Source organism: Lissotriton vulgaris, chromosome 5 (genome assembly GCF_964263255.1).
Source record: "Lissotriton vulgaris chromosome 5, aLisVul1.2, whole genome shotgun sequence".
In the NCBI taxonomy this organism is placed as follows: domain Eukaryota; kingdom Metazoa; phylum Chordata; class Amphibia; order Caudata; family Salamandridae; genus Lissotriton; species Lissotriton vulgaris.
The window spans coordinates 832,397,236-832,420,724 of NC_141693.1; the positions used below are offsets into that span (position 1 = coordinate 832,397,236).

Consider the following 23,489-nt stretch of genomic DNA (forward strand, 5'->3'; position numbering starts at 1 on the left):
ATGGAATTATCGGACTCCACGTCATTTTGTATTAGAATGTTGCCGAATGGCGTTAACAGAAAACTTCTTTGAATACAATGGTGACCTCTTTGTACAATGCCATGGTACATCCATGGGCAGTGTGTTTGCTCCTTCGGTGGAAGGACTGTATGTGAATGAAATTGAGTCTAAACATGTCCTCAATGATACCAACCCGTTACTTTCTAAAATAATTTTTGGGAAACGTTACATTGATGACGTGATACTACTGTGGAAAGACAGCAATGCGAACTTGGCCATATTTATGGAATGGTTAAACAATGGAGATAAATGCCTAAAGTGTACCTTCACAGTGAACAAACAAAGCCTAGATTTCCTGGACATAACAATCTTCGTGGGAAATGGCCAAATTGAAACGAAAACTTACTGTAAACCTACAGCTAAAAATAGTCTACTGTCATACCAAAGTTTTCACCCGAATCCACTCAGAGACAATTTACAGTACAGCCATTTTTTGTGGCTAAAAAGAAATTGTAGTAAAATACAAGACTACACCGTCCAAGCTAAAGAGCTATGTGTAAAACTACAGAAAAGGGACTATCCAATTAAGACCATACGAAAGTGTCAAAAAAGAGCCAGATATCAACCAAGGTAATGTCTACTAGAAACTATGCCTAAGGAACCAGTGAAGGATTACTTACAGACCAGCTTCTAATGAAGTGAAAAAAATTGTAAATAAAAATTGGAGAATTTTGACTTCTGGAAAATTGAATTGGCCAAAACCCAGATTCGCAAATAAACTAACAAGGAACATCAAGGACATGCTTGTCCATACTAGACCCCAACAAAGACAAAAAAACGAAATTACAAGAAGTAAAGACATGGTCCCCATTAGAGGACATTATCCTTGTGGAACGTGCTTGGTATGTAAACTGACCACAGTAACTAAAACCTTGAATCTGTCGGACACCCGAATCTGAACACAACGCCAACATACAAACTGTAACTCGACACATGTCATCTACATGATTTTGTGCCCATGTAACATGAAATATATTGGGATGACGTGTAGAAAAGTAAAAATCAGGATTGGGGAGAATAAAAGTAATATAAAGACGAAGAAAACAACCACAAAAATGAGCACCCACTTCCTAGAACAACAGCATAAAGCTGAAGATCTGAGATGGACAGTAATTGAAATGCTACAGAATAAAACCCAAAATGCAGAGAAAGTTCTTTTTGAAAAAGAACAGAAATGGGTGGATCGCCTCAAAACAAACATAATAGGGCTCAATGATGATGTACCCTGGCATCAACTGTATTAAAGTCTGACAAATCACATGTAAATGATGAGGAGGAGAGAAAATAATGATTTCAAATCTCTACACCACACATCAAGATGTATGTCGCAGTACCTTGAGTACCTTAGAGGTACAGGAATAACCAACGTAAAAACCAATGTATCTGTTGAATGGCCATTTTATGAGATTTCTTGTACCAACTGATAAATATGTGTCATAAACGATGGTTATACTACTAAACGATAATACCATAGTGAACGAAGTATTTTTACTATTTCCATGGTAGTCCCCCCCTTTTTTTGTGTCCATAATTTTCATGGTTTTCATCATGCGGTCATTACCCTCTGAAAATATTCGTAGGAACGTAATCTGGTATACATTAATCTTTCTAAAGCTTGAAAGATCAAATTCTGAATTTCGAAGACTAAATGAGCGATAATACAAATAACAATCGCAGCATCTAGTAAAATACCTGACTTCCCTCATGTAGTCCCTTTTCTGTGACCATGACCCGGAGAGGCAGGCAGGAATTAAAAGAAAAAGATAGGAAGAACCCGGCACTTCCGGGGGCAGAGTCAGCACAGGAAAGCCACATGCTAGTAGCGGGTAAGATCGAGACAGAGGATACGGTTCCATGGGTAGAACTGGCGGCACGTGAGTAACCGGTGCTAATAAATGCGTCTTTTCCCAACAGCTCCGGAACAATATTCCGTCCCCGTTGAAGTACGCGTTTTGAGCATAAGAGGTAATGCGATACGCGTATAATACGCCCCATAGTTAAAACAGCGATGCCTTTTCACAAAGCTAGAGACATTTATTGAACCAATCATGCGAAGTAGAGTTTAGAAGCTCGATCCAAAGCCACATTCCTACGTATAGAAATACCATAGGATCCCAAAATAAGCCAAATATAATATAACGAACAATGGTGTAACAGCTACCTAGTAGATTAAAATGTTTATATACCCATTATAGACAGTGATCTCCTTTACAAAGGTGACTAACAGGACCACAGTACCATCTGTCTCTTAGTGTACCAGAATTGTCCGAATGTTTAAGTGTACCCCAGTTATAAAAGAGGCTAAATTGAAACCTCGTGATTACAGCTAAAATGTAGCATTTATATGTCCTTTTTTTGTTTGTTGTGTGCGTACTTGTTTTCTGTGTTTTCCAAATTACAGGCACAGTACACCTCGCCCAGATTAAAGTGGAACACAAGACCCACTATAAGTTACTTCACAAATAGTGTAAGTACTGCATTCTTGTCCTGATGAATGCCCCATAGACCCGGCTGGGCATAATAGGGCAGAAACATGTCGACTGAAAGATTAATTAGATGTATAGCGGATTCTGTAGCATGATCCTCATCTATACACAATAGATTTTAATATTCTTTCTCATCCACTTTCGAATTAAAACCCTTTTTTTGGGGGTGAGCGAAGATTTTTAACTCCGGCCATATGTTTGATTGGCAGCAATCATAAATTCTGCATTATGGTTGGTTTTTGGTTTGTTAGTCCCGCCTCCTGACGGCCAAGTTATCATTTTTATTCTTCCGAGGCTATCAGCCCCTTTACTTAAAAAAAAGTTTTGTTCATCTGTCTCTCCCTATTCCCTCCTGCAGTCCCTAACTTCTTGGACCACAACCAGCCCCCCACTCCCTCCCGCTCGTGCCTTCTTTGATGCCCGCACTTCGGTTGAAAATGCAATAGGTCTCCCATAAAGACGAGTCCTATTGCATTTTCAATGCTTGTTTGTCCTGTGATTGGTGGATAAATGTGCACTATATTTTGCCTGACCTGTTCTAATAACATGCGCAATACGAATGTCTCTCTTACACATGCGTGGGGAAGGTCTTCCGCCATTGCCTGTAACCGCAACAGTGGTGCGGGTCTATTAGAACGGAGTGAAAGTTATTCTGCAGCAGCTCTTCAGTGGCGCCCTGCCCACACCAGGTTACAGACGACTTTCGCGGGAGGCAACATTATATCGCACAACACCAGGGGCGGATTGGCACTGAGGGCATTCGGGCATCGGCTGAAGGGCCGGTGTTTCAGTGCCCTCTGTGGGCCGTTTTTTTTCTCCCCTTTCCCAGTCCACAGAGAGTGCTCTCTGCTGTCTGCTCTCTGTGGACCGGGAAAGGGGAGAAACAAATGGCCCACAGAGAGCACGGAGACAGAGACAGAAATGAAAGGGCTTCACTGTGCGGCCATACAGCGATTATAAGCTGTGGCCTCTACTGCACCCCCTGCCCTGCAAAGCAATGCGCTGAGGCTGGGCTGGGGAGGGGTGATTGTTTACAAGAATCGGCCTCCCTGGGGGCCAGGTGTTGCTCCGGCCTTTTGAGCCATTTTCACCTTGGCCCCTCTGGGGCCCACGCAGCCGGGGAAACAGTGTTAGTCTTAATACCTCGCCCACAGCCCCTCACATTCAGGGCACAGTGGGCGAGGAAGAATGGGTCTGGCTGTGGGGGCCAGGTGATGTTTTGAAAGCGCACAATCTTCACCTTAGCCCCCCCCTGGCTACTGTGGATGACCCAGCAGCTGTGTTTTGTGCTCCCCTGCCAGGACATTGCCCTGAGGCCTGGGGGCTGGGGAGGGCTGAATAATTTACAAATTGCAGGGGCCTTACTCCTGTTCACGTGCTCCTGAGCTGAAGGTCTGAGGAGGGCTGAGTATGTTAGTTATAGCAGGGGCATCGCTGCTTTTCAGGTGCTCCTGTGCTTGAGGGCTCGAATAATTTTGTGATGGAAAGGGCCTTGCTGGTTTTTCAGTTGCTCAGCATGTAGGCCATATTCACCTTGGCCTTGTGTCTTGCGCAAGAACAGTAACCTCCCACTTTCATTCCTTGTCTGTGCATTGGCATAGGTGGCCTAACGCCAGAGTTGCAGAGATGGGGATTCAAGTTTGAGTCCCAGCGTCTGCTCAACAACCTGTGATTCTGGGCAGATCACTTCCTCGCCCAGGCCCTTAAATAAAAAATCAGATCATGTGTACTGTAATTGGTGCTCATGAATAGAACTCAAATAGCCTTTGTCTTGGGCTGAATTTACACTATATAAAACTGCCAAATGGTAAAACAACTATAAAAAATAACCATTTGTTCATGCTTTATGATTTTGCAAAGGGACCATGATAATTAAAGAGGACACTTTATAAAAACATGTCCATATTTTTAGCACAGATTTTCTGATGCAAATGTTTTATTTTTATTTAATTCCCCTTAGTTCCTCCCTGTCTGGTTTTCTTATGTTGTGGAGGCTGCCCTCTGACCCTTAAGTCATTCAGTTCCTCTTACTGGGTGCACCATTCTACTTCTATGTTCTTTTTGTTATTCTGTGAGAGTCTAAGCTTGCACTAAGATAACATTTCATAGTATTCATAATTTCCAGTGACTCGCTCCTCAATGGGGGATCTTGTTGGGTGATGTTTGTGGCCTTCCTTTCCCTCCCCAGCTCCTGCCTCACCTCCATATGGACACACCCCTTACTCACTGCCTGCATGAGTGGAAAAACAGCAGGCAAATAGGTTTCTGACTCACTACTCTGACCACACACCCTTTCTCGGTCAGCCAGTAAGACACAGCTTCTGGATTGAAGTGGGGATGAGAATCCATAGATTTCCTTCCCGCCTCCTGATTACCACGCCCACGTTAGCCAGGTGAGGGACATCCAGAAGTTGCAGCAGGAGATCAAAGCAAAGACCTGCCCAACCCTCAGGTGCCCAGAAAACCTGCTTCAACAGGCTGCTGCTTCATCTTCATCTCCTTAGGTGCCAACCTTTTCCTATCCTTCCCTGGTGGAAGGAATACATGTGTAGGCCTTCAGTGACCCAGTCCAACTCCAAAGGCTTAGGAAGAAGACAGTCCTGACCCTCCCATACAGAACTACAGAGTGTTCACCCTGCCTTTTCTATTTGGTTACTCTTCTAACCAGATGAACCACACTGCCAAGCTCTAACTAAAGAGGGGCCATATAATCCCCTTGGCATCCCACTCTCCACAGGGCTGACCAAAGTAGGCTGAGTAAAGCAGTACTCAAAGCTACATCTAGTGTGCCTCCATCGTCGTCCCACTGAATCCAGAAAATACTGCACTAGACTCAGTGCAGTAGGTGTTCCTCAAAGCTTTTCTAGACTTGCCATATTTAGCACCCAGAAATGTGTTGCTAGCCGATCCCTTCCTCTGAAGCAAGAAGGAACAGGTAGGAAACATTTTGTTTATTTTTGCACAATTTACTGATTCATTTGTGTGCCAGTTAACAATGTAACTCTATTTTAAAGGCCTCATCCAAAATGCAGACAAGGGGCATATTTCTCTATATGCCAAAAATATTAATTAGTAAGTTTTGGTTAGTTTTTGCTTGTAGTTTGTAGGTCTTACTGCACTCTATTTTAGGCCCTAGGCCAGAATGTGGCAACATGTTTATGTGGTTGATTTCAGGACATGTCTACGACTTTGTGTAATGTACTTTCTCAAAAGAGAGCTGTTTAGCCTCATTCTAAGCTAGGCCTTGTTCGAGGCCTAAGCAAAGTTTGCAAACTTGGCACTTCTTTCTCTGTGCAGAAGAATTCACTTTTCTAGCATGTTCAGGTTAGAATTCCTTTTTGCAGATTTTCTATCATTTTCATGGTTAATGCCATCCTTGGAGGACCTTTTCTGAAACTTAATTGCCTCGGGTCTATTTAAGGGCTTAGGCCCTGTTGTGCCCAAACATGTGACTCTATTCTGCCTGTGAGAGGGCCATTTGGTATTGCACAACTTTTTCTGTTAAGTTGTGTTTTTTTATCATGCATGTGGGCCCCAGAACGTGCTTCAGAGTTGGTGCTACATCATGTGTCTTACACATGGAGGACATGGGAAAAATTGTAAGGGGTTGTTACACAGTTGGAATATTTAAAACCAATATCACTAGTTATTTTCAGGTCTCTTGAACCATGATTCCGAGAACAAAGTGTGTGTATTGCTTCTTCTAAATTCTTAGTGGCATTTGATACATATTCTCTTTGGAAAAGTGAAGAAGGTACACTTTGTAGGTTTGCATGTGTTTTTCTATGACCATAAAGTATTACCTATATCTCTCACACTCATCATCTACGTACCTCTTTCTATAGCTATGCTTTTGGCTGTCTGATCTTTCCACCTTTACCTTATGCCTCTACCCATCGCACCTATCACCACCTCATTTCCAGGTCTACTTCACCTCTCTCATTATTACTGTCTCTTTACCTCTCTGTTCACCTCCTCTTTTTCCCCAGCCCTTCAGTTGGTACTACTCAGCGGAACTGGGTATCACTGTCTAACCAGATTGGTGCATGCAGAGAAAGAGGAGAGGTGGGACAAGTAGGGGAAGAGGGACAAGGCGGGTGAGAGAAATAAGGAGGAAATTATTTGATTTCATCCAATGGAATGGTGAAAATCCTCAGAACATCGCATTGGTTTTCATTGTTGCTGAAAGAATGGCATAAGTAAACATAACTACAGCTACAATTGCAAACACAATGCCCGTATAGTTTATTGTGATATTGTGTGCTAGCTCACAAAACATCAACCAAATCACCCTTACCACTAAACATGTGAGAAATAGGCAGGTTACACAGAGAATTCCACATCAAATGTTGTTGCAATTTAATGTACTCAATTTACCCAGAGAATGTTTTTTAAGCATTATTCCAGATTGTATTATATTATGATATAGGCCTGAACATAGGTGCTCACAAACATTTTACCAGGATCAACAACATTTGGTCTGAGTTATGACCAAGAGCCAAGTTGATACCAGAAGAGTCACAGTTGAGGGTAAGGTGAGTATAAGGGAAGTGAGGCATATACATCTAGTTTCTGAATTGCACAATGTGATACCAACAACTTGGTATTAATACCGGTTTCGTATCTTAATCAGATCCTGTGATCCTAGACAATTGTTTTATTTCACTTTCCGACCTGTTTCCTCATTATCACATATGAAGAACTCGAAATACATGACATCAGTATGGGTGCTGTACAAAACCTTCTCCTGTGTGAAGGAATGACACAAACAGGATGTTTTATGTTGTCTAAGCAAAGAAGTGGAACAGAGGAAAAGAAAAGGGGGTGCTGAAAAATTACAAGAGAAGAAAAGAAGACGGCTTGAAGAAGAAGTGAAAGAAAACAAGAACATTTTCTACATGTTTACAACGCAGACCAAAAAGCTGTATCACAATACCTGTACTACAGCAGCGGGTCCTCTCTTTTTAGGTGCAAATGTTTTGGCCATTACTTTGACAGAAGACTCCACTTGCAAGCAAATGATAGAAGAACATCATTGTGAAAGAATGGCAGATATAATTTCAGAGGAAGCAGGAGCCCCGTCTATTGATGCAACTAAAGGTGTCACTATTGAGCAGGACTTACAAATCAGTACTTCTGCAATACTTGGAACAAATGTAGAGGAAGCAACAGAATCCAGTGCAAAGGCCACTCCTGCAGACGAAGAAACCAAATCCACTGTGTCAGGGAGATCTGCATCAATCTTATTGAATTTGTCAGAAGCTGGGATCCAAGAAAAGACTGATACTCAAGGAAAGGACCAGAAACAGTTAGTTGACCTTTATTTTCAACGGCCAACGCATGACCAGCTTTCTGCAGTCTTTCACTATCACCCAATCTAATCTTTCAAAAGTCAACAGTTCAATGGGCAGTTGTCATTCATGAGGAAAGATGGGAGTACGCGACACTGGTTAAGCTTTTCGGAAATCCAAAAAGCTTTCTTTTGCACAGTTTGCTTGGCATTTAGCAAATGTGAAGAAAGTGGTCTTTTATTTGAGGGCTGAAAAACTTTAGGCACTTGTACATGCGCATTACAGAGCATGAGGCATCCCAATTCCACAAAAGATGCACTGATTCGTATATGATGACCATTTCTGGAGTTGACATAACCACTCTCCTCTTCTCTCTGCAGACAACTTGTGCAGTACAAGTCAGAAAGAGGAGAGGAATATTGGAGCGTGTGGTTGAAGTTATTAAATTGATTGGTAAAAGGGGGCTTAGCTAGCGGGGAAATCAGAGTCTGTGTCTGAGTTGGATAATGATTTAATGGATCATGGGAACTTTCTGGAGCTCATCCTTCTGCTGTCAAAATATGACCAACCACTTAAACAACACATTGAGTCTCTCACTTCCAAAGCAAAACTGAAAGGGGGCCGTGGTGCGTCTGTGACATTCGTGTCAAAGACCACAAGTGGTTATGTAATAGAAACAATTTCCAAACTGATAAAAAGACACATTGCTAAAGAAATAAATGATGCAGCTATGTACTCAATCCAGATAGACTCAACTCAAGATATAAGTATTACTGACCAGTGTTCAATTATCATCCGATATGTCACAGACACTGTACATGAACGCCTAATAGCAGTCAGAAATTGCACTTTGTCAACTGGAAAAGGATTGTTCGAGTTGGTACAAACTGCAATTCAACAAAATGGTCTTGACGTTGCTAAGTGCATTGAAAATTCGACTGATGGTGCTTCCAACATGCAAGGCCAGTACAAGGACTGTGGTCAGTAGGCGGCTGCCTGACCTCACGCGCGGTCAGACGGTGCTAATCCTGATTGAAACGCTTGACTCTGAAAGTGCGACCTGTAACTGATTTTAATCTTTAAATTTTAAGCGATTGAGGCTTTTTAATTCTGTTCCACCTACCTGGATTCATGCACTCTGACTGCTAACCGCCTCGGTCCCCGCGGCTCAGCTGTTTGAGAGGAGGGCGTGTTAGCAGCAGACTTACCCCGGGCTGCACTTCCTGGCAAAGGGAGCGGAGCCGCGTCTCCGCTTGGATATCTATTTAGGCTGCTGGGTCAGTGGGCACTGGAGGGACTGCGGTGAGTAGGCGGCTGCCTGACCTCACGTGCGGTCACACAGTGCTAATCCTGAATGAAACGCTTGACTCTAAAAGCGCGACCTGGAACGATTTTAATCTTTAAATTTTAAGCGATTGAGGCTTTTTAATTCTGTTCCACCTACCTGGATTCATGCACTCTGACTGCTAACCGCCTCGGTCCCCGCAGCTCAGCTGTTTGAGAGGAGGGCGTGTTAGCAGCAGACTGACCCCGGGCTGCACTTCCTGGCAAAGGGGGCGGAGCCGCGTCTCCGCTTGGATATCTATTTAGGCTGATGGACCAGTGGACGCGCAGCGGACGTGCAGCGGACGCGCGCAGCGGACACACCGAAGGTGCGCCAAAGGTAAGCCCGTCTGCGCCCGTCCACGCACGACCGGGCCCAGGGGCCAGACCCCCTGGTCAACGATTAGTGTACTCAGCCAAAGAGTTACACTCACTGGACTCAAAAATGTATTCCATCAGTAGGATCACCTTTGGTAAGCTAAAGGAAGTATATATACCACAAAATCATGGTGATTCTCCCTCCCAAAAATGCTCTGGAAATAAAACCAGCTCGGCTACCAAACCCCAGATTGAATTGAAGCTGACAAGTCTGAACACACGGTCTTTACAAAAACACCACTTAGAAATCTTCACCCTCCTCCAGGATGAGGATATAGATATATTGGCACTTACGGAAACCTGGTTGGGAGATAGTTCAATACCAGATATCATTGCTTCCCTGCCAAATGAATATGATGCCATGTGGCACAATCGTAGTGACAACATTAGAGCGGGGAGGCGTGGCAATCCTGTTTGAAAAACAATTGATGGTCACAAAATTAATGCCAGAGACTGTGGGCTCAGCAGATATACTCGGGGTAAAAATCACCTTTAATAATTCATGTCTTGCTCTTTTGACGGTATATTGTCCCCCCAAAACAACCCCTCAGTTTAATGACTTGTTTACAATTATTATCTCTGATTTCCGCAAACGCTACCAGAGAGTACTAGTAGTGGGGGATTTTAACTTACACTGGGATAAAAAAAAACAAAGATACCGTAACTCTACAGCTGGAGACTCTTATGACCACATTAGGTTTCCAACAACTAGTAGAGGTGCCCACGCACAATAAAGGTCACACTTTAGATCTTATCTGGACTACCCACCCGGAGGTTACTCTCATAGACATTTTACCTTGTCTTTGGTCAGATCACTTCTTAATAAGTTGCTGCATCCCAATAGAAGGTTACCCGACCCACTCACCACAAATATACAAAATGGTCCGTCAATGGAATAAAATTAACCCAGCAACCCTGACAGACCTCCTCCTCACATATACACCTCCTGCCAACAAACAAGGGAATTTGGATCAAGTGTGTGTAAACTTCACAAAAAATCTATGCTGGGCCATTGATCAGGTAGCACCAGAGCGGAGACATAAGACCAAAGAAGCAGAAAAAGGGCCCCTTGGTTCAATTCCTCACTGAGAGAACTTAAAAGAAAGCTTTGTTATACTGAAAGACGGTGGCGTAAAACGGATGACCTCGTAGATCGAGATAAATATAAGTCATCGCTCAATTCTGATAAAAAATGTATTTTGTCAACCAAAGCCGAATATTTTGAAGCTCGAATAAACAATGCTGGAAATAAACAGAAAGAAACCTTTAGAATTCTGACAGAGCTCAGTAAAAAAAACAGGAAAAACAGAGGTTCCAATTGATTGTAATACCTTTCAATCTTTCTTTCTGGAAAAAGTCAGGCTTATTCTCTCAGATATCAATAATACTTCCAGTAGCTACCCCTTACTGCTATGCCCTCAAACCCCCTCTCCAGATCACACCCTCTCCAGTTTCCCACAACTGGACATAGCTTCCCTTAGGCAGCTTATGAACCGAATTAAAACAGGCTCCCCATCGGATCCATGCCCACCTAGAATCTTCCGAATGGCGTTTCCAGGTCTAGAGGGACAATTCATCTCCTTACTCAACAACTCGCTAGATACTGGATATTTACCATCCAGCTTTAAAGAGGCACGAGTTAAGCCCCTAATAAAAAAGCCTGGGTCAGATCCAACCAACTTAAAAAACTACAGGCCAATATCCCAGTTACATTTTCTGGCCAAAGTCCTAGAATAACATGCTCTGAAAACGCTCTCGTCGTTCCTGGAGGCTCACCATCTTCTCCAGGGACTCCAAGCAGGGTTTCGAGCCCATCAGAGCACTGAGCTGGTGATGCTCTCAGTGCTTGATGAGCTTAGAGTTATGGCTGACGGTAAAAAAACGTGTGCCCTGATATTATTAGATCTATCAGCGGCATTTGATACTGTCAGCCATACTCTCCTACTGGACAGATTGGCCACCTTAGGTATACAAGATCTAGCTCACCAATGGCTTGAATCCTTTCTCTCTGGCAGGACACAAAGGATTCAATTGGGGGATGCAACATCTGACCTGGGCTCACTTGACTGCGGAGTTCCCCAGGGATCTGCACTGTCCCCACTCCTTTTCAATGTTTATTTGCAACCCCTAATAACAACTCTAGCAAATATTGGTTGCAAAATTTTTAACTACGCGGATGACATCCAGTTGTTGTTTAGCATTGACAACACGGCATCTGCGCAGATCCAAGCCTAAAACATTCTCAGCTATACCGTGAGTTGGATGACTGCCAACTCACTAAAAATCAACCCGGACAAAACAGAGGTCCTGGTTATCCCTGCAGTGGAATCACCCTGGAGTGATGTGTTCTGGCCCCAGGACCTAGGGCCTACCCCCAAACCATGCTCAACTGTAAAAAGTCTTGGCGTAAAAATTGATCATGAACTTTCAATGGCTAGCCAAGTCTCATCAATGGTGGGTACGTGTACGGGACTAATTAGACAGCTACGGAAACTGGTCCCCCTTCTTTCTACTTCTACACTCCGTACAATAGTCTCAGCGATTATAATCTCAAGGCTGGACTATGGGAATGCCTTCTACCTGGGTCTTCCCCAGGCATTAATAAGTAGACTGCAAGTGGTCTTAAATGATGCAGCTAGATTGATCTTCAGGTTGCCGAGACGGACCCATGCTTCACCACTGTTGCATAAATTGCATTGGCTCCCCATAAAACAGAGAGTGAAATTCAAGAGCCTCTGTATAGCCCATAAAGCTATACACGGCCTAGCACCTGTCTATATAAAAGAACGCCTTGAGGTTTATACTCCTGGACACTCATTAAAGTCTTCTGAGGCACAACTGTTGCCATGTCCTCAGTACAAACTGTCCTCTAAAGGCGGTAGATCTTTCTCAGTGCTGGTTCCGCAGCTCTGGAACAAACTACCTGAGCATCTCCGCAATTAATCCAACTTGCTCCACTTTCGGAAATCGCTCAAAACTCTCTTGTTTGAAGAAGCATTAAGCACAGTTTAACCTCTGATGACCTGTGTGCGTTTAACTCACTCAGCTGCCGCTTTCTCTTCCCTGGGCCCAAGCGCTAAGAGACCTGTCGGTGATTTGGCGCTATATAAATCAAAATTAACATAACATTACATAACAATGGACTCAGTACTTGGCTAAGCAAAGAATCTCCAAGTCACATACATGTCTGATGTTATGCACATGTGTTAAACCTTGTCCTTATTGAGGTGACCCAAGCATCTACAGCGTCCACCTCTCTGTTTGGACTGCTACACTCTTGTGCAGTCTTTCTCCGAGAGTCATATAAACGGATGGATGTGTGGCGTGAGCTGGCAAAGGATGGTCGGACAGTCCAGATCATTGGAGAAACAAGATGGTGGGCAAAAGATGCTGCTCTCAAGAAAGTTTTTGGCTCTTTCAATAACCCTGCCAATGCTATGTTTATTGATTTGGTCAAAGTCCTTCATAAGATTTCATTTGACAATCTTAGATTTATTCCAAACGTACGGTGCCAAGCCTTACAATTTGCTATGGGGCTATGTCAATTTCAAACAGTCCTAACAGCCCAATTGTATCTTCGCATTTTTGCTTCAACCACACCCCTGTCTAAGTATCTCCAAACAAGTGGAATGGATATCCTGCAAGCACGGAGAATGGTGTCAGACACTGTAAAACTCCTTGCCACAGATTACCGCAATTTTGATGCTGTGCACTCTGCTGCCACAACATTTTCGGAGTGGGCCAACAAAGTTTTAGAAGAAAGGAACTGTGGCCAAGAAGTACAAACCACACTTCCAGAAGGGAGATTGTCCTTTAAAAAGATGCCTGGGATGAGCACAAAGGATGGGCCTATAACCCTAGCTAAAGATCGTTTTCGTATTGGGGTGCATAATACAGTATTGGACAAAGGTATTCAAAGTCTGACCACTCGTTTCAAGACACACTTAACTTTGGCAGCAGATATAGCATGCCTAGACCCAAAGAACTTAAATCAGACTCTCCCAGGTAATGCTCTTGTGAGACTTTGCTCCTTGTTGCAAAACATAGATAGCTCCATAACTGTGCAGACTTTGCAGGAAGAACTTCAGGATGTTGCTGCTAAATGGTCAAATTTAAAAAGGACCCTACCTGGAGAGTATGACAGAGAAGACCAGACTAATGAAGACAAACCACTTCAAGTAGAAGAATTTGACCAAAAACCTGAGGCTGGGCCAACAAAGTGCAATACTTGCCGTGACTGTGCTGTCTGTTGTTACTCTATCTTGCAAAAATACCTTCTTTTCGGCAGTGCCTATCGGCATTTGTATTTGGCATACAAATATGTTTTGACCTTATCCTGTACACAAGTGGCCTGTGAGAGAAGTTGTTCCAAACTGAAGTGCATCAAAACCCGCCTAAGAAACCAAATGGGTCAGGAAAACCTTGAATTCTCTATGCTCATGTCATTTGGATGGAATGTGCTGTCTCAGTTGAAAACTGATGACATTATTGACTTAGTTGCAAAAAAAAGTGCATTGCTGCAGGATCTTTTGATTGAGTAATCCTCAGTCTCCTCATGGACCAGACTTGAAGGCAGCAACAGATATGAATAAAACTGTGTTTTTTGTATATAGACATCACCTGCTGGCTGTGAAATAAATTTATGACTAGATTGTACAGATACATTTTTTCAGCATTCTTTACACCCCAGACTGCCTTTTCCTCGTTTGTGAATTCTTACTTTTGTTATTACATGTTCAGTTCCCAGAGATTCCAGTCTTACCCTTTCTCCTTGACTTTGTACTACATTTCTGATTTATGTGATGATTAGAGTCTAGGACATAGCTGGTTGGGAAAGAGTATCTAACGACATTGTGCAGGGCGCTAAGACTGCAAGTAAGTATTCAGTTATCAGAACTGCAGTGCTCCTAGTCTTTACCAATGTTACTTGCTCAGTAAGCTTTCAAAGGCTTAATTTACTAAATATTTCTCTACGAATTAGACCTCAAAGAGTAACCAAATAGTGTTTCATGAAAGGGCACACCCCTTGAATGTGGGCCACGCCCCTTACTGTAGGCCACACCTCTTAAATGTATGCCACGCCCCTTGAATGTGGGCCACTTTTTTCGTCAGTGCCCCGGCCAAATTGTGATCCCAATCCGACCCTGCACAACACCATTATGGGAAAGAGGGTGGATGGGACGAGGGAGTTGCGCTAGCCTTGTTAGCAGTATCGAAGGGCGCTGGCGATAGTTGCACGTCACTCCTGGGCTGTCATGCAGACACTTTCACTTTCAAGGTTGTGCGAATCACGGGGCAGATGCGGTCTTGCTCATGGCTCTGCCTGTCCTCCTCGCAAGGGCGTCTATGCACTTTCACTCCTGAGTGAAGCTTTCATTTGTTTTAGTGAACACACTTCCCATGCTGCAGTCAGTCATTAAACAGGACATGGGGCTGCGATCATGCGATGTGTTTACATCGTCAGCAAGTGATGCAAAGAGGTGTCTGATTTAGAAGCAGCGGAGATAAGACTGTGATATGCCGCATCGCCTCTGGGGTTAGGAACTGTAGGTATATGTTGAATGGGTGCGAATGACGGGGGACATGCTACAGCGGGGAACAATATGACTCTCAGTCTTTTACCTCTCACCAATAACGTTGACTTCCTTGTCTAGAGCTGTGCATTAGACCGTTGATATTTTAGGATTGCACTGGGGTAGGGGGTTTCATCTCCTGGGCTGAGATTAAGCATTTGCCATTTTATCTACTGAACAATTACCCGCTTCTCACTGATGTCTGCAGCGAGACTTTAACATGCTGAGATCATTGCAATGCTCTTTTTTGCGACCCTGAACAACAAGATACAGCCCAAAACCGGAAAATCAGCTCACGGATGTGTTCAGGATAGTTTTTTGCTGCTCGCTTGCCAATTTCCAGTAAACGGCACTTAATGAAAGCAGGCATGTTTTCATGTCCATAGCAAACTCCCATCAATGTCTTTAGCCCCTCTATGACATTGCTTGGGTACGTTGCCCCAACCCTCTGTTTCCCATGTCACAAGAAACCTCAAGTTTCCCGGCGGCTTTGTAACCTGCTGTCAACCCCACTTCCATGAAGCTAAACTCAGCTGGTAAACACATCAAGCCTTTATCAATGAGCTGATTTTTTCATGTAAATGCCCATCCAGGGGCTTATTACGGAAGCTTTCCACCAGGTCAAATCTGTTTTGCTGCTTGTGCATCATAAACCTACCCGTATGGCAAGGTTACTCAGTGAGTTAATACTTCTGGAAACCCGGACATCGTACCCATGTCAGTAAAATGCTTTTTATTAAATGTTATTTTCAGCACTTTGGAATCATTACCATCTGCAAACAGGAACAGACTGCTCGGTTCAATATCTCCCAAAGGTGAACAAACGCTTCTCTCCAAAGCTATTCAAGTGGGCATAGTATTCTTGAAGCTTACTTAGTAAAGTGCAAGGTCGGGGAATAACTTTTCTCTTCCACTATCTTTTATGGAACTCTTCATAGCATGTCCTTTATTGCACCTTGACTGATTGTATCAACTGCTGTTGCAAATCCATCTAGGACTAAAATGTAGTCAACAGCAAGTATGTTTTCATTTATGATTTGTGTTATGCTACATTATACGATAAAGCATGCACATGTGTAAAAATACATGAAAATTGCACAAGCTGGGTCTACAGTTGTAAATGCAAGACTCTTCAATGTGTGTGGGGAAATTTTCACAAAGCGCAAATTACTAAAGCACTGTCAGTCGTTTATTTAAAACAATATATCGAACATTCTGTATTAATACTATCATATTTTCAAAATACACTAATATGGCGAGACCGATTAGCATGGCCAATGCTTGTTTAGATCTACAGGCATTTGGTCTTGGCTGTTGCCTGAACTTCAGCTTCTGGAGTGTGTTCTTGAGTCTCCTATCCGCTGCTGCATTTTGTTGACGTGTTTATAACCTTCACCTGTTTGGGCCTGCCTCTGTTTACATCCTCATCAGATGTTAATCTGTCTTTGGTTCTTCTCGAGTTGTCTATTTGAGCAACTTCAGTCGAGCAATCAAAAGAAGAAAAGGGTGTTTGTTCTCCAGGTAGGTGCATATAGCGACCTGATAATGCCTCAGAATTTAGGTAGGTTGCTGGTTGGACTATACAAGTAAAGCAATGAACCGTACAGTTTCTGCCTCTTTGTATTTAATAAAATGTAGATTACCTTGTCGCAAACTGGGAAAATCGTTAGTTTCATTGAGTTGTTAGATTGAAAACAGATCTTTAAGAAAGAGCATTTGTCAGAAAAGGATTTTCCAAGCAGTAGCAGTCTGCCTGCGCCCTCAGTTTTCACTATCCTTGTGCTCCAGTGCTTGAACACTAACAAACATCTCCCACGCACCATTACAAAGATGTAATGAAGAAGCCCATTGTCTGCTTCAAAAAGTAAGCAAACCATTCTGGCCCAGAAAAGTCAAAGAATTTAAAAAGTCAATTTTCTCCTTTATTCCCTTGAGAGCAGCATGAAATAAAAAAAAATATCAAATGTACTTTTTTCATCTGTCCTTTGTCCTTGTCTGTTATGGTAATATGGGGATGGAGCTAGCCCTGGTATGATCTGGCCTACGGTCTTCTAAGGTGGTCACCTCCTTGTTTACCGATACTTAGCTATAAACAATCAGCAGGTGCAGGGGCACTGGGGTCCAGAAGAGTAGGGGCACAGCTGCATCCCAAATATAGCAAACAAGGAGATGAGACCTCATTGCCTTTGCTTGCTATGTGCACCATGGTATCGCTGCTACGCCACCTCTTGTTTCTTCGCAACTAAACAAACAAATGACTTTAGATCTCTGTACAAATAAAAAGTGTATACTATTGCAAAAAGGAGGCATGCTATTGCCCCATAGACAAACTCTACGCCTGTGTCTCCCTGACAACGCATCCAGCAGGATTGTCAAACAACGATTTGAAAACAGAAGAATGATGAGTTAATGGGAAAGGAGGTGTGGGCAATTACCTCCATCTTACTTAGCACTTCTATTACGGTTCTGAGGTAAATCCAACACATTATATTTCAGGAATATCCATCCAGAGACACACTAGCATTATTCACTGTACGGAAGTACTGCAGAGTTGCTAAAGGAGCATGAAGTAAACCAAAACAAAAAGTGTCAAACATCATTTTAGGGCGCTTTAAAGCACAAATAAGAGATGGAAAAGCGGGAACCTTTATAAACAATAAGTGTGTAATATGTGAGCCGAAATCTGATCTGGAAATATTGAAGGTGGGACTATGTCGTTATCAATATGGGGAATTTTAGTAGAGGCGCACAACAGACAAGTAAGTGGGTCCTGGAAGCGCTTCAAATACATTAAATTTACAGAAAGAGTTTCTCTACAAGGGTTTGATATTGTACACTGAGGCTTCTTTATTCATGAACAAAAACAAAGGACATGTTGTTCCCCCAACTGTCTACTAAGTGCATTGGAAGAAGAAGTCTTCAAGGAAGTAAATACCGTGCATGCGTTCTCTCTATGTGGCTGCGCGTGCGTGCCTTGGCTGTACTTATTAACAGAGCAGGCTCCACGTCCTTGGCCAAGTTAGTATGCTAGTTCTCGTTTAGCTCACAATGAAACAGCAAAGAGGAAGTGGAGAAAGAAACAGTCGGCAAGTAACGAAAAACAAGAGCACACATACCTGCGCCTGCCATCCCCTCCTTGCAAACTTAGGCTGGTCCTACAATGTTGGGGCCCCCCTCCAGGCGGCTTGGCTTCTTCTCATACCATTCAATGTGCGTCCCTTCCTTTGGTAATGTTCTACTGGGTTAAAGAACACCCATTTGTGGTCACGTTTCAGGTCCTCCTTGCCTAAGTCCAGCTGTCTCCTTCCGGTGCCGAAATGTACCTCACACTCCCTTTGCAAAAGAAAGGCCGGGTCTCTGGCAATGGCCCGGTAGGTGTGGCCGGTACCAGGGTGCCACTTATTGCCAGGGATGTCTCACGACAGTGGCGCTGGATAAACAAGGGTCCGTATAGCCAGAAGTCGGTACAAACAGGCGGCCGAAAGTGTGTTTGGTGACCAGGGACAGCCAGGGGGCCCCGAGCCTCCTTTCACAGCAGTGAATTATGGGTGAGACGGCTGGGCAGCACGCACAGAACAGCGGCGAGACTCTCTCCCTCCTCTTGTCATTTCCTCCCCATGCCCTCTCCGTCACTCTCAGAATGAGCTCACAGAGTCCGTGGCGTGACAAACTGTACGACGCACTTCCACTTTCTGCAGTCTTGGAATAGCTGTCATAGCGCGGCGCATTCCGCGCAGCCGGCACCGCAGCTGGCGCCAAACCGGTAATCACGAGTTGGCCACATTCCGCGCAGGTTGCACCGGCTGCATCTGCAGGTACAAAAGAAATCACTGTGACCTCCTACCTGTATTCACCTCCTGTACAAAGACGCAACTTGATAGTGAGTCTCTAGTTACATTATTTAAGACAACATACGAAAAGTTTGCAAGCATTTTTAAAAGTCTATCACTGCGTTCTTTCAGTACTATTTTAGTTACACAATAGTATTACTTACAGTATGCGTTACCACGCCGTGCAGACCGAAGAGAACACGTTCATGTAGAATAAACAGGTAGATAAATAAGCAAAGCTCGTGGTCACAGTGGCTTCGAGTTAGCGGGCACTAAAACAATACAACACGCAGCAAAGTACACTTTCCAGCGGTTGGAAAACACTCTGAGTTGGATCGACTGTGGCTGCAGGGGTTTAAGTCCCATTGAAAGGTGACTGACGCATGATCCGAGTAACAACCCACACCAGTATTTACTTCTGCGCCAAAGCAAGCTCTGAACAGAAATAAACAATTAATTTCTCAATAATTCAATATTCAGCAGCCCTTGTGAAGAGAGAGGCACACATATCATCTCCGGCACTATTATGCATCGACATAAATAATATCAAGCTATACATCTGCACCTTCAAACCCTTTAAAGATACATCCATGTGCGTGAAACAAATATCAAGTACACACGTTAATTGTATTTTCACAATCTCTATATTAATATTAGCAATACAAAATAATAATACGAGCGCTGGACGTGTTCACTTTATTAACAAAACACGAAGCAGTGATACCACGCCGCTAAATAACCGTTTGTCAAGGATAAGTTTTTACCAGTCCAAGACTCCGAGCCTGCACTTGTTGCCTGTAGCCCGTGAGGTGTCGTAGTGCGAGGCAGGGCAGGGGGCGTGGAGCTGTGCACTTGCATTATTTATCTTCAGTTGCGTCACCCGTCCAGGAAACTGGCGCGCTGCCAGAGCTCAAACCGAGTGTAAACTGAACTGAATTCGTGTCATTTAAAATACAGCCTTGGGGGAAAGTAAAAGAGTCACTAATCCTGTCCACTTCTGTTAGACAGCCTAGCCTTCTCCAGAGACAGGCTTCAAACACGTATTCGTTAGGTCTGCTTTAGTAGCTGCTGTTACTACTGTATACAACTGTACCGCCTTGTTCCCCTTTTCGTTTCTTTAATTCCTGTAAGGCCGGGGTTGTGAAAGAGGACAAGTTCAAGTTCATTCTTTATCGTTTGATTACTTAAAATCTTACAATATAAAACCAGAATTTATATGAAAAAAGAAGTAATAACAGTAGGAGGTAATAACCCTCGCATGTGCCTACTCTGCGGAGACCCAAGCATACATACTTACCGGCCCCCGCATTCTGCTGTTGCCAATGGTGGGAAATAATGTCAGCCAACAATAACTGGTATTAGTAGTGGTCGTTGTTGACCGCAGTTTATTAATAACCAAAGACATATTAATAACACAAACTGGTTTCAAGCAATCTTCCATTTTGCGAACAGTACTCATCAATCATAATCGGCATATTACACATTATGACACCATCTTGTGATAACAGGTGTCAGTCTTTTTTGTGCCCTCCTTAGTTCGAAAATGGGGCTTGTACACAAACCAGTTTGTTGCCAGTCTATTGGTGCTCCAGTGGTTGGTTGCCCACGCCTTCTGCGTGTTGCGGAGGGGAGCTTTCCTGTCGGGAGTTAGGTCCCCAGCTCGCTACCATTTGGGCCCTGCCGTCCGGCCGGGTCTGGGCCGCGAGTGCCGTCTCCTCCTGTTACTCCCCTCCTTTATGCCGCCACGTCACCCTGCCGTGCGGCATTCAAAAGTGAGTGGCCATCCTCTTACACACCGCCCGCCGGTGTGTTTTCTTAGCCAACCAGTGTAGGATTTCCGCTAACGCCCCTTCCCTTATCCAGCACTGCGACTTTGCTGTTCCTTAGGTGTGGGTGGGTGGGCTTCAGTCGTTGTTGCTGTCGCGCCGTTCTCCCAGCTCCTCGAAGGCGTTGTGCTTCTGCTGGGAGGGCGGCGTCGCTTAAATCCTCTTGAGCCCTCCATGCAGGCCTCAGGTGAGTCCCCCTGATTGGGGGGTTCAAATAAAGCCAGGTTGATCATTGGGCGCCCTTTGGGGGCGCTCAGGTCAACAGGTCACTTCCGGTCGGGTGGCTGGTGCGCACCCCGCTTCCGCTGGTTCCTGGGCGCATCAAAGCGCCCAGAACCAGTTTACCCCCGCTGGTGGCACCACAAGGGTTATGGCGCCGGCCTTCAAGCCTCCCCCACCCTTACGGGAGGGTGCGGCGGCCTCTGCAATAACCCTCGCATGTGCCTACTCTGCGGAGACCCAAGCATACATACTTAACGGCCCCCGCATTCTGCTGTTGCCAATGGTGGGAAATAATGTCAGCCAACAATAACTGGTATTAGTAGTGGTCGTTGTTGGCCGCAGTTTATTAATAACCAAAGACATATTAATAACACAAACTGGTTTCAAGCAATCTTCCATTTTGCGAACAGTACTCATCAATCATAATTGGCATATTACACATTATGACACCATCTTGTGATAACAGGTGTCAGTCTTTTTTGTGCCCCCCTTAGTTCGAAAATGGGGCTTGTACACAAACCAGTTTGTTGCCAGTTTATTGGTGCTCCAGTGGTTGGTTGCCCACGCCTTCTGCGTGTTGCGGAGGGGAGCTTTCCTGTCGGGAGTTAGGTCCCCAGCTCGCTACCATTTGCGCCCTGCCGTCCGGCCGGGTCTGGGCCGCGAGTGCCGTCTCCTCCTGTTACTCCCCTCCTTTATGCCGCCACGTCACCCTGCCGTGCGGCATTCAAAAGTGAGTGGCCATCCTCTTACACACCGCCCGCCGGTGTGTTTTCTTAGCCAACCAGTGTAGGATTTCCGCCACGCCGCAGGGAGGCTCACGTCTCACTGCGGCTCCCCCCCTGCACCTGGTTCGTGGCTCCCACCTTTTTCCATATTTATTTATTTATTTATTTATTTATTTTTTAATTGCAACCTGCGAGTGTCATTGCACCCCACAAGTTATTCCAGAACACCTTCATCCCCTTTTCGGAGAGGTGCACCCCGTCTTGCCCGTAGAGTTCCGGGCGGCCCGGGTGGATGAGGCCGTGCCGGATTGATTCCAGGCCATTGGCGAGGCAAAACTTGTGCATCGCGACATTTAATTTCCTCCTTGCGTTATCGACGGCCTTGTTGGAATCGGCACCTCTCCAATGTTTCCTGCTGATCATTTCGGGCCAGACTATCGTTGTGGGTCCCAGCCACGCTGCTGTCTTGGTGAGATCCTTTTGGATGGCCTGCCCGACTGCTTTTCGCCCTAGTCAGGTCGTTGCCCCCAAGGTGGATGATCAGGACGTCGGGTAGCCAAGCCGAATCTGCCATGAGGCCGTCCAGCGTCGGCAGTAGCTGCTCCCATCTCATACCTGGCTGCCCTATCCAGCGGATGTACGTCGATTTGGGCCTGCTTGTGCTGTGGCCCCCTTGCCGCCACCAAGACTCCATTCGGGACACGAATGAATGTCCCACCACCCAGACCAGCCGCGGGCGTCCCCCTGTCGAGAGAAAGCATTCTGTTAGGTGGCCTTCTGCGCACCGTGTGTACTTACGAGGGGGCTATCACCCCGCTGTGCGGCATCCCAAAGTGACTACCTCCCCTTCTCCCCCCTCGGGGCTTTCGCTTTTTTTTTATTTTTTTTTTATACGAGGTGAGGGCGTATGTACGACTTGTACGCCCTGGAGCGCCATCTGCCCACCGCCTGGACCCTGTCCTCTGGCATGCCATGCTGCGCTGCCGAGGTCGCTGCGCCGATCCTGAATGAGTGAGAGGCAAACGATGCCGCGCGATACCCGGCTTTACCAAGGCCTTGGCGCATTATGGCTGTAAACTGGAACTTACTCAGGTTCCTTGCATCCTTATGTATAAAGAGGGGGCCCTCACCAGCTGGACGAGCCCCCATGTACCTAAATAGCCAGCACACCGCGCAGAGCCCAGCCTCTGGGATGCAATGGAGACGTATCGTCGTCCCCCTCCTTGCCCTGTCCGTTTTGGACTGTCTCAGCGTTAATTCCACTGCCTTCGCCATTGGTTTAATGTCTCTCGCCTGCAGGCATTGCTGCGCTGGCCCCGACTTGCTGGGGGCTACTAATTCGCTGATTCGGAATGCTCCGAAGAAAGCCGTGGTGAATGCCGCCTTAAATAGTAGCAGCTCATATTTGTCTGATATCAAGCCAGTGAGGGCTCCAAGGAGCTGCCCCAGCTTGGCGAAATCTATGGGATGCCTGTTGTCCTTCTTTTTGCCTTCCACCCTTCTCCAGCCTTTTAGGGCCGTCTTTAGATAGGCCGAGGTAGTGGGGTCCTCACCTGTATAAAGCCTGGCAAAATGGGCGATGGCGGACAAGTGCGCCTGGGCCCACGATCTCGTTTTCTTCGACTTGAATGCCCATTGTACAAATTTCTCAACTGCTGTGCGAGTTTTCGCCCTGTCTTCCAGCGATTTTAGGCCCCCAACTCTCATTACCGTGCTCGCGTATGTCCTGTATCTTCTGTTTGCCTCCGCGGTAAGTGATTGCCCTATTAGCCAGG

At 45.0% G+C, this 23,489-nt stretch overlaps 1 protein-coding gene across 3 annotated transcripts in view; it reads right to left on the reverse strand.

The window, feature by feature from the left end:
* Nucleotides 1-19,772, reverse strand: part of PIK3AP1 (phosphoinositide-3-kinase adaptor protein 1) — a 1,689,354-nt gene extending 1,669,582 nt beyond the window's left edge. Inside the window, exons 1-2 of one of the 3 annotated variants that reach the window (XM_086922323.1) lie at nucleotides 19,706-19,772; nucleotides 18,228-18,920 (exon numbers count right to left, since the gene is read on the reverse strand). In XM_086922323.1, the coding sequence (XP_086778449.1) occupies nucleotides 18,228-18,240 (13 nt within the window). In that variant the 5' untranslated portion in view covers nucleotides 18,241-18,920; nucleotides 19,706-19,772. Of the gene's footprint in view, nucleotides 1-18,227; nucleotides 18,921-19,705 lie in introns of those variants that run through there. The other 2 variants (XM_086922324.1, XM_086922325.1) reach the window with 2 other exon arrangements.
* Nucleotides 19,773-23,489: the final 3,717 nt, after the last annotated feature.